Raw genomic sequence first — 15,182 nt, 5'->3', positions numbered from 1 at the left:
ATGCATCTTATAGTCCTAAAAACACAGTAGTTACATGGCCACTAACCCATCTCTGTAGATAGTCATCTCCATGAACAGATAGAGTTCTGTAACATGGTAAAAAAAATACGCTCTAGAAAATCAACTATTAAAATAACTCCATTTGTGAGTCTCATTAGTGTATCTCCATGGAAGATAGTGTTTACAATCTCTTCCCATACCTCTGCAAGTTAAGGCCACATAGACTGAGAGGTACTCCTTCCTGCTTCTCACAAGGCATTTAGAGATACTACCACTTTGGCCTTTCCCAGCCACATCAGCCATGGTCCTGTTCAAGTACTTCCAATTCCCTATCAACATTGCTTGGAACATCAAAGCTCTCCATTAACCAGACTCTGCCCTCCCTAAGCTTGTGTGCACTCCTCAGATACATTTTCAGTATAGGTGGGGGTGTTGGTGAAGATTCCTTTGTCCCTCTTTCTTAATAGATGTCCTGTGTCCCTAAACACTCAGTTTTCTGGGAGTGGGTGACCAGAAATTGTCATGAAGGAAAGAGCCAAGCCATCAGACTGGTGTAGGGTGTGAAGAGTGAAGACAAAGATGGAGCATAGACGCTACCTGTGAGTGAGCACCTTTAGTCTCTGGCTCTATAAACCTTAAAGAAAACAAGTCACCCTCATCAACAGACTGAATCACAACACAAACTTAAGACATAAAGGTCTCGAACACTACCCCTACCTTGTAAAACAGAAGGGCTTTGTGATGCAGTCTGGTGACCTGGTTCCATTGTTTGTGAGGTGGAGATGACAAGGCAGAGCATTAGGAATCATTAGGTACTAGGATCCTAACCACCTAGATGTACGGATGGTTGGTCTCCTCATGCTTATGAGGTTTAGATTATGATGAGCCCTGCTTTTGTTCTGTGGGATTTGATGCATCCCTTATATACCTATGGCTCCATCTTCATTATTATCTTAATTATCTGGCAAGTGAAAAACAGTTACCAAGGATTAGGGTTAGAACCTAAAAGGAGCTGCTGCCAGGTAGGGAAACACTATGACTATAAAGGAACTAATTAAGCTTCAGATAAGAAGTTTTAAGACTTCAGAACCTCTCTTTTATCCTCCCTGCAATTTTTATACCATGCATTTAGTTACTCTGACGTGGTACTTTTCTTCTCAAAGTGAGAAACAATTCCTTACTGAGCTATCCCTGCAATGTATTCTAACTGAAAAAATCAAGAACTTCTCTTTCAACCTTGGGTAGAAACCTAGATGAAATGGAATCTACATCACTGGATCTCAGAAGACCTCCAAATGCCCTGGCTGGTATAGCTCAGTGGATTGAGCACAGGCCTGTGATCCAAAGGACTACCAGTTCGATTTCCAGTCTAGGGCACATGTCTGGGTTGCAGGCCAGGTTCCCAGTAGGGGGCACTGAGAGGCAACCACACACTGATGTTTCTTTCCCTCTTTCTCCTTCCCTTCCCCTCTCCCTAAAATAAATAAGTAAAATATTTTTAAAATAGAAGAAGAAGAAGACCTCCCAATAAGGAAGATTCTTCTGGTTAGTGGTCCATTAAGGTATTTGTTACCAGAGGTCCTTTAGATGTTAGACCTAGATACCCTTTAATTTGTTTTACTCTTTCTCCTGTTTCATCATAAACCTCACACAGAATTTCTCCTGAAAATAACTGGAAGATATAGAGTATGGAAGAGCCTTGAAATGAAACAGAAGTAAGCAGAGAAGGGAAATGTAGGGGTGGAAAAAGATGGAGTATGGGAATAAAAGTAAATAAAAATACAGACAGATAATTAGAAAGGTATTAAAAATGTATATTAGACTCATTTGGGATATAAAGATGAAAACAGTGTCCCACCTTCACACTTTAACTTTTTTGTCTTTCAGCGTCACCGAACACTCAGACACAAAGCTAAAGATGCAGTATCTAGAGGTAAAGTCCCAATCTTGTCTCTGACTCCCCTCCACTGTGGGTGAGGTCTCATGAATTTTGTCCCTCTTTGACCTCTGGTGCCTGGAACAGGTACTCTAACCACAAAAGGTTCCAATTCCCCAAGTTGACAAATTCTCCCTGAAGACTTTCTAGGGTCTGAACCTGGGAATGTTCAAAAATCCTGCACCTTACACCAGGGATGAACAATGAGGAAGTAGGGCAAAGTGCTTAACTGTGTCATTTACCTGTTATTAAACCCTGTGGTAGTCACTCCAGCTCTGAGTCTTTTATCCATGAAATGGGCATCTGAAGACCTCGCCTCACTCACATGTGGCTGTGAAGACCTAATGGGATAGATCCAGGACAACACTCTGTAACTGGTTGAGTTGTACCCAGACGTGCCTTAGGGCATCGACTGTTGGGGTTTTCAGTCTCTTCTCATTCAGAGGCCTTTAGCTTCTATAGGATGTCCCAAATCCTCTCTCATTCCATGTAACACTGTCTCCTGGTTTCTCAGCTAGGAGACTTTCCTGGAGAGAAGCTGAGAAGCCATGGGAGCTGCTGTCTGTCATGAAAAGGTGATCAGTTGTTCTTTGTGGTATCCTAGCTCCAGCCAGCACTGGAGGAGTAAACACGGGGGGGTGTGGGGAAGGCCCCAAGGCATGTAGGACTGTGGAGGGCACGGCCAATCTCCAGACCACAATCTCCAGACCACAAAGAGGCAGATGTCACTCTATCACTATTATCGCCATGTTTTCTCTTCCAGCCAGAGCTGGCTTCCCCAGGAGGGACGTGTGCGGAGGCTACTATGTGCAGATACCTGCTGCCAAGTCTGCAATACCATGGCTCTGGAGATCCAGCAGCTGCTGGAGAGTGAGAACACCCTGATATCTCCCACTTCACTGGGGCCATCACAGAGTTCCTCTTCCCTGGAGATTTTACCCAAGTCCAATTTATTTTTTGAGCACAGTCTGGAGCATCATTCCACACACACTCAAGAACTTTCACTTCCACCTGCAACCCCTTCAGCATCACAATTAATGGATCAGAAATGCTTAACCTTGCCAGCTGCCCAGTCACCCAATTCAGTTTGCATCCATGATTACTGGGCTCACCACCTACAGCTACGTCAGGCATTTCAAGTGCCAGAAATTCCCAGGGCCCCAGTGACTATGTCTTCTTCAAAGTCTGAGGAATCTAGGATTCCAGTGAACCAGCAGAACATATTAAAGAGCAACCTTGACCTTGTGTGTGGGAACCAAGATCAGCAGCGCTTGTATCCCCAGGTCCCTCTGCTGACCATGAACCAAGTGATCACTACCATGACACATCCTGTAGCCTTACCTATGCTCACTGTCCTCCCTACCCACCTGCCATTCCCCAGTCCTGAAGTCCTGAGGCTTCTGGAGGTACATGTCAAAAAATGGATGCATTTCCAGAGGTGGGGGCTGCCCAGACGTGTAGAGGAGTCCCTGAAGCAGCTTATGCCAAGCCCACCATTGTTTTACCAACCTCTGAATAACCAACCAGTTTCTTTCATTCAAGACGATACTTATGAATTCTCTGCTGAGAAACTTGCAGCTACTTCCTACCAGACCTGGGGTTCATGTATGGCTGGCCAGGCAACCCAGGCATTCTGGGTTTCTCAATGGTCTCTTACAGACCCAATACAAAGACACCACTACCACCAAAACCCAAACCACATGGCTCTGGCCTTGCCCTCTGCAGCCCTTAAAGATTTCAGTGGCTTCTACCCACTTCCTGGGCAACAGGCTGAGGACTCTGTGGGCCATTTGCAGCAGAAATACAGCCAGCTATTCTGTGGCCTCCCTTCTCTGCACAGTGAGTCCCTGGCTGACACCTTCTTGGGCTCTCAAGGTCACTCCACAAACAACAGCCTGCCCAGGCTCCCCTTGAAGGATCCTTTTCTCCTCAAGGACCTCTCCTTCCTCCCTCTGTTGCCTAAAACACCACCCCAGTCACACCCACCCTCACCCCCATCATCCCCAAATTGGGTCATGCCCTGTGACCATCCACCAGCTCAGGCCAATGTCCCATTTCTGACTCTGGCCCAGTGTGAAGCCTTAGAGTGGCACCTACTGCAGAGGCAGCTCCAGCGGCAGTGCAGTTTGCCAGCTGTTTTCCAGAGAGCTCAGCATACCCAGAGCCCTGTGACATATAAGTGTGGTGACACAGCCCAGTCTCCAGAAACTGTGAAAACTTCCTGGCCAGGAAAGCCCATCTCCATCCTCACAAGAGAACTCCTCTTGCCAGACCATACCCGGAGGCTGCTGAAATTCCACCTCCAGAGGCAGTTGATTCACCATCGCTGGGGCCTGCCCCCAAAGATCCAGCAGTCCTTCAAGTTGCTCCTGTCCCCCACTCACCAGCAGACTCCATCCTGGAGCAGCACAACCCTAGCCAGTGTGAGTGGTCCCCACCCCTCAGCCCTAGAAGCCATTGGTGGGGCTGGTGACACTTTGGCAACACTTGAGGACCGAGTCCTCATGCCACACTTATTTGACCAAGTCAAGGCAATACTGAAGAGCCACATCAACTCCAAATGTGAGCAGATTCACCAGGGCAAGGTCCCTGACCATGTATATAGGTCTTGTGAGTGCATCATTCCTGGGGGTCTCGAAGTAGCTACCTTCACCTGCATCCCAGAAAGCAAGCCCCTGGAGTTACAGGCAGCAATGGACACGGACCTACAGCAGGAAATTATGTCCAGGATGCCGACATCCCTAGATCAGCAGCAACAGACCTCACCAGTAGCTGTCACTGAACATCCAAAGCTACCTCGAACCCTGTCCAAGGAAGCCATTGAGAAACTGAAGACAACTTTACGGCACAAGTATCTGGCCTTCTTGTCAGGGCTGCCTCCTCCTTATTATGTGGCTCCTTCCAAGGCCATTACCCCAGCAATAACTACTGAAGCTATAGTCACAGAGGTGGTACCTGAACCTGTTGAAATCTTAACAGGACCTCTGACTGCATTTCCAGAGGTGGGGGCTGCCTCTGACACTGAAGAGAAGTGTTGTCTAAGCCCTGGGCCATGCCTTCAAGGTGCCAATGACACTTGTGCAGAAACTGCAGATGATACTCAGCCTGAAGTGCCTGTGGAAGGAATGATTGAGACACAGCCTCTAGAAAGCCAGACAGAGTCTGCCAAGCCCTACCTCCTCAAGAAATCCATCCTGGCCAAACTAAATTTCCATCTGAGAAGGAAAATGCTAGAGATACAATGGGGAATTCCCACAAAGGCTAGGGAGTCCAGGAAACAAACTGCAGTAATCCCAAAGACCACATCCACACAGGCGTCTCTTGGGAGTCTAAACAACCGAGGAGATGCATCACTCCAGGATCTCCCCATCCCACCAAACATTCCCCGTGCCCCAGATCCAAAATGGCTCTGCCTTAAAGGACAGCTGGCCCTCGAGTTAAAGGCAGTGCAGCAGAACCAGAAGCAACCTAGTTCCAGAGCAGCACCCCATGCCTCTGCCTACAAGTTCTCCAAGATGTCACAACCCAGTGGAGACATGACAGAGGGCCAGGTGCTTTGTGTTCAGGTGGAGACCAGTGTGAACAAGCCCAGCCTGGAGGAGCCCTGGAGCCCTGAGTCCCAAAGCCCTGGCAAGAGCAAGTATTCAGCCCAAGTGCCCAAGCTGGCTAAAAAGGAAAAGGAGCCAGGGAAACCCAAATCAGCAGGAGACCACGGAGAAGGAGATGCAGGGTTAGTGCTCTCCTCAGCAAGAGAAAAAAGCCACTCTGCTGAAGCCCAGAGGCCAGAAGGGATGCTGCTGAACAGGACACCCCAAAGCCCCCGGAGACGGAGACACAGCTTGCACCTTGATGCTCCCTGTCAACACAGTTCCCAGCATCACCCTCAGCTCAAACCCCCAGAGCCACCTCCAGGAATCTCTGGAGGGGAGAAATCGAAGAAAAATGGCCTGCAAGACAGTCAAACCAGGCTCAATGTCAGCCTCAACCCAGCAAGGATCCCTCAGAATGTCCAGCCTGTGGGGTTCCAGGTGTCACAGGGCCATCCTTTCCCAGGCCATCTCATTCAGCATAAGCCATCACAGGGACAAATTTTGCAAGGTCGGGTTTTGCAGAGGCAGGTGGTGCCAGTCCATTGTCACATGGGGCCCACCCTTCCAGAATCGGGCTTGAGAAATACGATGAAGTCCTTTCTGCAGTGTCTAAACCCCAAGGCAAAAGGCAAAGGGCACAAGGAACCCATGTCTTTGGCAGCTGAGAAAATGGCCCACACCAGAAAAGAAAAGGTACAAAAGAAGCTGGCTCCAGCCAGAAGCTCCATGGACAGAACTAAGACAGAGAAGAAGGCAAGAGGGAACCTCAAGGCCCAGTCTCCCCCTACTGAGAAGCAGGTGGGCCTGTACTTCTCAGGTGGCTCCCATTCCCCAGATAGTAAGCTCCGGCACCGCTCCTGCTTCAATCCACTCCACTCTGCCTCAGGCTTGGGCCCACCCCGCCACTGCCCTCGGCACTGTCCTCTACTGGCTTGTGCCACCCAACCAGGGAACCCACCCTAACTCTCAATTCTCACCTCAGAAGGAAATACTGGCCTGCTCAAGAGGACCCAGCACAATCCAAAGGTGGTGTAGGCTCTTCAATGTCTGTGTCCCTTGAAGAACACTGCTACTGTCATATTCATTCATGTGCAGGTGGGACAGAGTGCCACTCAAAATACAGCTATTTGTCTAAGCAAAGACTCGTCTGTCTGCTCCTTCTCTGCACTGTGGTGTGTTAAGGGAAAGCATGAGGGAGGCTAATGTGCCCTTCCTATCTAGGGAAGGAGCTTTGACCCACACTTACACAGTCAGCATTTCACACCAAGTCCTCCCAGCCTGTCTCTGAACAGTGGATAAAGGGACTTGAGCAGAGAAGGAAGGCCCTTGTCTAAGGCCCTTATGCATTGAAGGGAAACATCAGACTTGAATTCAATCTGGGCTTTCCATGGTATCATTGGGCCCAGAGGAGCAACGTGGTCATGAGGATAGTACTGACAAGAAGGAGTGGCCAGGAATCCACAGGGAAAATTCAGTGATGACTTCTATATATGGCCACATCTAGAGGGGAGCTTTTTAGAAAAGTGCCACAGTCGTCCAGTCTTGAGGAAGTGCTTTGCGTTTATCAAAAGCGCATAGCTAATGGGATGGTAGGTCAAAGCAAATGATGGAATCTCCCCCTCTTTTCTCTCTCTTGGCTATTGGTTAAATCTCTCTGGAGGACTCATTTTGGAGGATGCAGCAGCTCTCCTGCCTCTATGCCACCTATCATCTGCATAGAATGAATGAGTCCTGGAAAGATCACAGCAGCGAACGGAGAGGGGCATGTTTCCCACCCCCAAGGGCAGGCAGCAAATGGTGCTTACAGACAGAGGTCTGAGTATTTGGGACAGATACTGGCATGTCCTGAGCAGGCATGTAAGGGAACAAAGCAAATTTTATTTGTACTCAAAAGAACCTAGAGCCAGGAAGCCAACCCAAGGCCCACATGCTTTGGGGGGAATTAATTAAATCTGAGCTTCAGTGTGCTTGTCTATAGTTGATAAAGGGAAATGAGTTCTGGGAAAGAAACACAGACAGAAGGGGTTTTCTAAATGATCTGGGCTTATCAAGTTACCATCAGCAGCTTGTACCTGGCCCTATTGCTGTGTCTCATTTCTATACCACCTACACCTGGGATCCTTCTCCACTCCTTTTCCATCAGCCATACCTCCCTGAATATTTATACACATAGATATTTTTAGTGCATATCATGCATATTATATGGTATTGAGCTTAATCCTCTGTATCCCCTCCCAGGATCAACCTGGTGCCTTCCCCTCTGAGGATGACTTTTGTCCTCTCCCCAACCAAAGACTGCATCATATAAGCCTACCAGCTCCAGTCCTTGGTTCCTGTCATCCTTTCTCATGTCTTCATTAATGTCCTGCCACATTTCAGAAAGCACCAGAACTATTCACCTTGACTGTCAAAAGAAAACTTTAAAGGCTTTTAAAACATGTCTTGTTCCATTAACCAGACACAGAAAGTGGCCAAGAATCTAGACTTTAATGGTACACATGAGCCTGTAACAAGATCAGCTGCTCAGAACAAAAGTGGGACTGTGGCCCCTTTGCCTCTCTCTCTCTCTCAGAATGTTCAAATTTCCTTTTTCAGAGAAATGTTTATCATTAATGGACTATAATGTGAAATTCTCTGAAACCCTTGATATGAAATGGTAAAACTTAAGAGAAAGGCTAAGAGGCAAGCTGAAATCTATAAGCAGCTTTTAAGAAATGTAAGCCCCTCCCAAAACTATATCTTGTCTACACACTGCCTCACACACAGACTCAATGAAGTTCCTCATTCAGACCTGTTTTATAAGGCCTCTCAAATAACCTGTCACACTGAGACGAAGCTAGAGCTCTTTCCTACTTTCTGTTCAATAGGCCTACACTCCCACCCCCAACCTCCAGAACCATCACCAAATAGGTAATCTGCCACCACCAGTTGCCTCAATAGCTCTGGCTGCAGAGTGGATCTCTCTCTCTTTTATTTTTTTACCTTGCTGATTTTATTTTATTTTTTAAAATATATTTTATTGACTATGCTTTACAGTTGTCCCATTCCCCTCCCTTCATTCCCCTTTACCCTGCACACCCTCTCCCACCCACATTCCCCCCTTTAGTTCATGACCATGTGTGATAAGTTCTTTAGCTTCTACATTTCCCATACTATTCTTGCCCACCCCCCGTCTATTTTCTACCTACCACCTATGCTACTTATTCTCTGTACCCTTTCCCCTTCTCTCCTCCTCCCACTCCCCTGTTGCTAACCCTCCATGTGATCTCCATTTCTGTGGTTCTGTTCCTGTTCTAGTTGATTGCTTAGATCGTTTTTGTTTTTGTTTTAGGTGCGATTGTTAACAATTGTGAGTTTGCTGTCATTTTACTATGCATGTTTTTTATCTTCTTTTTCTTGGATGAGTCCCTTTAACATTTCATAAAATAAGGACTTGGTGATGATGAACTCCTTTAACTTGACCTTATCTGAGAAGCACTTTGTCTGCCCTTCCATTCTAAATGAAAGCTTTGCTGGATAGAGTAATCTGGGATATAGGTCCTTGTCTTTCATGACTTTGAATACTTCTTTCAAGCCCCTTCTTGCCTGTAAGGTCTCTTTTGAGCAATCAGCTGACAGTCTGATGGGAACTCCTTCATAGGTTACTATCCCCTTATCTCTTGCTGCTTCTAGGATTCTCTCCTTCATTTTTACCTTGGCTAATGTAGTTATGATGTGCCTTGGTGTGTTTCTTCTTGGGTCCAACTTCTTTGGGGCTCTCTGAGCTTCCTGGATTTCCTGGAAGTTTATTTCCTTTGCCAGATTGGGGAAGTTCTTCTTTGTTATTTGTTCAAATAACTTTTCCACTTGTTGTTCTTCCTCTTCCCCTTCTAGTACCCCTATAATTCGGATGTTGGAACGTTTAAAGATGTCCTGGAGGTTCCTAAGCCTCTCCTCATTTTTCTGAATTCTTATTTTTTCATTCTTTTCTGTTTGGTTGTTTCTTTCTTCCTTCTGGTCCACTCTATTGATTTGAGTCCCAGTTTCCTTCCCATCACTGTTGGTTCCCTGTGCATTTTCCTTCATTTCACTTATGGTAGCCTTCATTTTTTCATCTAATTTGTGACCAAAATCAACCAGTTCTGTGAGCATCCTGATCACCAGTGCTTTGAACTGTGCATCTGGTAGGTTGATTATCTCTTAGTCGCTTAGTTGTATTTGCTGTGGAGCTTTGATCTGTTCACTGGTTCAGGCCTTTTTTTTTTTTTCTTCTAGTTGCACCTGTTACATATGAGGGGCGGAGCCTTACGTGTTCTCCAGGGTGGAGCAACCCAGTCACTGGGTTGTGACATTGTATGTGGGGGCGGGGTATGAGAGGGAACAATGGTGCTTGCTCCTCTCTCCATGGGATTTTAGTCCCTTCCGCTGCCTCTCCCAAGCTAACTGGGCCCTTCTGGTACTGATTCCTGTGTGGGTGGGCTTGTGTACATTCTAGGACCCTGTGGATCTCTCCAACTCACTCTCCTATGAGGCTGGGAGTCTCTCCCTATGCCTCAACTCCCACAGGTGTTTTAAATCAGTGTCCCAAGGTTCTATTTCCCAGTGCTGGGACCCTGGGTTGTGCAGTTTGTCTCAATGCCTGATTTTGCCTGGTTTATCTGCGCATGAATGTGGGATTGCCCAGACAGCCAGGCGCCTTGCATGCAGTGCCTTGCTTCACAGTCCCAGCCTCACTGTGTCTGCCAGCTGCCTGCACGCCCAGGGTCCACCCATTGCAGTCTTCCACTCGGGATGCCTTATGGGTCTGGGATGCCTTATGTTCCCGGTGCCACCGCTTTTTGTGCTACGACCCCTCTCCACCCTCCACCCCTCCTACCAGTCTGGATGAATGTGTATATTTTAACTTCTTGGTTGTCTGACTTCCATAAAGTTCAATTTTCTGTCATATCTGGTTGTTATCTTGTTTCTAAATTGTTGCTGACCTTATTTTGGTTGTGTGAGGAGGCACAGTGTGTCTACATATGCCTCCATCTTGGCTGGAAGTCCCAGAGTGGATCTCTTAATGGTAAACATTGTATTCATATTCCTTTGACCTCCTGAAGAACCATGAAGTGGACCCTGTCCTATCTTCAATGGGACTGGAGCAGGTATTAGTCTCCCTGGAAGGAATACTGGAACCCTGGACCCTTAAGGAGGCCACAGCAGAACAGCAGAGCTCAAGACTGTGCTTATTCTACTCAATGTAAGCTTAAGTATGAGTAAAAGATTTGGGTACTCTTTAGAAGGAAACTTCTGGCTAAAGTGGCCAGAGAATGATTTCAGAGAAAGATGATAAACATGAACACAGGGCAGCAAAACTACAGTACAAGAAAAACATTACAAAATCCTTGAACCTGTATTTTTATGATTTTCAAGTCAAATGTGTGACCCTTGGAGAGAATGCAGATTTTAAAGTCAAAGTCACAAAATGAAATATGGAAAAAATCATCAGAGTTAGAATCCTAACCCTGACATTTGACAAGTTACTTAACATTTCTGAGCCCTAATTTCTTCATCTGGGGAAGGAGGATAACTGAACATTCATACCCCAAACCTCAATTACTATTAATGTACTGGTGATTCCCAAAGTCACTTCTCACTGCCAGTCTTTCTTCTGAGTTCCACCTGTAGAGCCAATAACGAGAGGGGAAGCTCCATCTTGTTCCAAAGACAATGTAAATTAATTCAAAATTTCCAAACACCCTCCACTCCATCAAACCATTTTCCAATGTCAGGGAATGGTATCACTATACATCCACTGTTTTGCTCAGACCATACATCAAGTCAGTCACTAGCTTCCAATTCTGGTATATCTCAAGTTGTCCCCTTCCCTCTACTTTTAATGCCTCTGCTTATACTTTATTTTCTAATCCTTTCTTTCTAGAATAATTACTGTAATGCTTGTATACCCAGGGGTTAAAATAGGCTGCATATAGTAATATCATAATAGTACTTGAGTCCAAAGTCTGGACTGAGGAGGCAGATCAATTACTACATCAGCATGATGAGCACTATGGCGTGTGGGGTCCTGCCACAGGAGGAAGTACTCAGCTGATGAGAAGAACCCTAGGGTCACATAAAGCAGTCACAAAAATAATGACCTTCAGAGGCATCTTGCATTCAATTATTAAAATATCTGAGTATTCGCTATGTGCCAGGAACTATGCCAGATATAGCAGTCACCAAGACACAGGCCTTGCCTCTATGGAGATCCTTGTTTTGTGGGGTAAACAGTCTCACGTGCCCAAATTGTCTAATTCAACATAAACACTTGGAGGTCTGGGATGTCATCTCAAAAGTGAAGCCCTGATTTCCTGTGTCTTTCCCCACCACCCAATCGCACATACCAAACCTGTTCCCATTGTTGATTTCCCACATCCATTAACAGTACTTCTCTCTTGCCAGCTGTTCAGGCCCAAAATGTCTCTGATGTATTATCAGAGACATTTATACATTATAAATGTCTCTGTATTATCTCTAACAGTCCATGTTCAACTCACCAGAAAATCCTATTGTCTCTACCTTCAAAATGAATTCAGAACATGACCATTTCTTACTTCCTCTGCTGCTACAATTATTGCAATAATTGTATAAATAAGATTCCTGCTTTTTCCAGAGCCTATGTCACCACAGAATCCTAATGGTCCTCTGGAGGGTCCTGGCTATAGATAATTGGTTGATAGATTGATTAATGTATATAAAACCATAAGACCAGATTAGATCACCTAGGGAATGAGTGTAAATGAAGGAGAGCTAAGGACTGGGCTCTGGGACAGTCCAGTGTTAAGAAACTAGGAGAAAAAATGGGGGAGAGATAAGCAAAGGAGACTGAGAAGCCAGGGAGGAAGGAGGAAAACTAGAATAATGTAAAATACTGGAAGCTAATACAGCAAGGTATTGCGAGGAGAACGCATGAAAAGTTATGAACTAACCAACTAATTAGACTTAGCAACATGGAGATCACTCATGGCATTGAAAAAAAACAGATTCAGGTGAATGAGGGAGGTGTAAGTGTGACTGGAATAAATTCAAAGGGAATGGAAGGACAGTGATTGGTGATAAAAAAGTATAATCAATTCTTTCAAGGAGGTTGGTTCCACAGAGGTGCAGAAAAATGAGAGAACAGCTATAGGAGAAAGTGAGACCCAGAGAAGGTTTTTTAAGGGGACAGGCATAGAACATTGAATGTTGCTGAAAATTATGTAGACCAGGGGAATAAACTGGTGATGCAGGAAGGCAAGGTAAGAACTGCTAGAGCAATGTGGTGTAGAGATAAGAGTTGGGAGGGAAGGCCCAGTTCAGGGATGGCCTTGGCTAAAAGCACAGACACTTTGCTGCTGGTAAGTAGAAAGAGAGTGTGGACAAAAACAAAAATGGGTGAGAGGAAATCTGGGAAGGGACCATGGCTGTGGGTGAAGGGAGAGAAATGGAGAACAAAAACCAAAAGCCAGAGGTGGAAATGGATTCTGGAAGTCACCACAGCAGACTACTGTTAGGCTTAAGGAGTGTATGTCAAACTGAGAGTCCAGGTAGGCATAAAAAAATGGTTGAAGTTGATCACAAACGTGATGCAGGTGCTCTTGGAAGACTGGAGCCTCAGGACAGATTGCAGAGAAGTTCTAGATTCAAGGAGCATAGAAACACAGAAAGAGGGCAGGTGTGGCATCCTACTGTTCAGCAAGGGACAATGTAGTTTTGGGGGGAAAAAACTGGGAAGCAGAAAGACAAAGTGGCTGCCCTGAGTGAATGGGATGGACCTCTGTTTTGGACACCTCATATCTCTCAGAAGGTGGCACCGCTGCATTCCCGACATCTGATCCACCACAGAGGAGTCAAAAGTTGAGGAAGCATGGGAAGTGCTGTCACTTCCTTATGACATGGTGGGGGGACTGTAGGATGCCCCTGCCTCACTGATTCCTAAGGAAATCCAGGATGACTCAACATTCCATCAGATGAGGAGGAGGTGGTGGCAGGGCTCTCTTCCTCTGATAGGACCCCACTTGGCACAGTGTGTTCATTGCTAGCAGATGCAGAAAAGCCAGGATGGGAAGAAGCAGGAATGTGTCCTCCTCTGAATGGTGGTGATTCTGTGCCCAAGGGATGGGGCCTAGCCCCTAGTGTGGCCTCTACAAGAAGTCACAGGTGTTTTCTCCTAAAGTATCCCCAAAGATCATAGAAGGTCTTGTGACAGGCATATCCTCCCTGTCTGGTGGGAGCTGGGCAGAGGGCCACAGAACAAAGACATGACATGGAGGCCCAGAATGAAGGGAATGACCCAGAAGGTCACAGCAGCATCAGGGGGGAAGGAGAGGTTAATGTGCACACATCCTAACTTAGGATACAGAAAAACCTACATGCCACATGTCAGTACTGGCTCCTGCTGCTAAGTCCAGTAACAAACAGCCAGGAGCAGGAAGATGAGGTAGAATCAAGACCTTCAGGATTCTCAATTCTCAGCAAAGTCAAGAGCTGAGAGAAGACATGATCAGAGTCTGTGACTCACATAGGCTCCTGAGGAATGAAGTTTTGATCATCCCATCCCAAACTCTAGCACGAACCCTGCTCACTAGGTCACCTAGGCTCAAAAGAGATAAAAACAAAAACCTGAAGGAGGGCCAAAACTCGAATTTACTACTGCAGAATGGGTGGCAGGTGCTAGGAATACATCCATGCTTGCTTGGAAACACTGGAGTTTGCCCCTGGCCCTCTGAGGTATTATCATGGTGAATGGCTCTGCCCTTCTGAAGCCCTTCCCTTGACTTCTGCAAAGGGCACTACAGAATTCTACAGAGAGAACTACAGGCAACTGACCACCTGCAGTGGAGGACAGTGGTTTCTCCACTAAATTACTCCTTCTGTTAAACACTGAGGATAGAGGATAGAGATCACATCTGATTCCTTTTTGTATCTGCTCACCATCACCCATGCTGGGAGACCAACAAACACAGGGTGAGCACAGGGATAAACCCCATGGAGACACTGCTTTCTGCACCATGTGAGAGGGGCTGGGCCTCGGCTCCTTACCAGCTGTCCAAAGCCTAGTGTTCTACCTGGGCTCAGGGGCCCATGGCATAGGCCAGAGCTGTCAGGGAATGAAGCACAAGAATGGTTCCTATGTCCCCTGCAGGGAGAGGAAAGAAGGGAGAACAACCTCGAGTCCAAGTGGGGATGGAGGAATGAGCACAATATGAGATGCTGGGGAACATAATGCCCCAGATCCCCAGAGACAGTGAGGCCAAGACCCTGAATACTTGGTCTGGATGAGAGAGCATGGGGAAGCAATGGGGGGCCTGGGAATGGGCCAGATGCAGACTTCTTTCCAGAAGGAGGGTGGGTGTTGCCAACTGGCCGCCTTTCCCGCCTTGTTCCTCTCCTGCACTGTAACTTCTCTGGGTCCGTGGCCAAGCAAGGAGCATATTGGGGGCTTTCCACAGGGGCAAGGCCTTAAGCAGACAGCAAGACCCATGGGAATCCAGACGGGAAGCTATCCGTTGTGTAAATAGCACTCACAGCTGGGGTGCATCAGGGGAAAGGGCAGGGGAAAGTGAGAGGCCAGGCTGAATCTCAGACTCAGAGACACTTGGACACAGACCCCCAGCCACGCAGATAACATAAACAGAAAGACCCAAGTTCAACAA

General features: G+C 46.7%; 1 protein-coding gene across 1 annotated transcript; it reads left to right on the top strand.

The window, feature by feature from the left end:
• The first annotated feature begins 878 nt into the window (after positions 1-878).
• Positions 879-6,706, top strand: LOC114491513 (protein FAM205A-like). The gene is made up of 4 exons (XM_028505537.2): positions 879-1,022; positions 1,888-1,933; positions 2,451-2,511; positions 2,700-6,706. Exons 1-4 carry the CDS (start codon positions 879-881, stop codon positions 6,487-6,489), a joined length of 4,041 nt encoding a protein of 1,346 aa, XP_028361338.1. The 3' UTR covers positions 6,490-6,706.
• The last annotated feature ends 8,476 nt before the right edge of the window (positions 6,707-15,182 follow it).

This window comes from Phyllostomus discolor, chromosome 3 (assembly GCF_004126475.2).
Source record: "Phyllostomus discolor isolate MPI-MPIP mPhyDis1 chromosome 3, mPhyDis1.pri.v3, whole genome shotgun sequence".
Lineage (NCBI taxonomy): Eukaryota > Metazoa > Chordata > Mammalia > Chiroptera > Phyllostomidae > Phyllostomus > Phyllostomus discolor.
Note: the sequence above shows the minus strand (reverse complement) of the source record. Positions and strands in the feature narration are given on the sequence as shown.

Bases quoted from the DNA above. Each gene is read 5' to 3' on its own strand.
- LOC114491513 (XM_028505537.2), top strand. From the start codon at position 879: ATGATGAGCCCTGCTTTTGTTCTGTGGGATTTGATGCATCCCTTATAT. The intron at 1,934-2,450 runs GTAAAGTCCCAA...CTGGTTTCTCAG, and splicing joins TAAAGATGCAGTATCTAGAG to CTAGGAGACTTTCCTGGAGA. The intron at 2,512-2,699 runs GTGATCAGTTGT...TTTCTCTTCCAG, and splicing joins CTGCTGTCTGTCATGAAAAG to CCAGAGCTGGCTTCCCCAGG.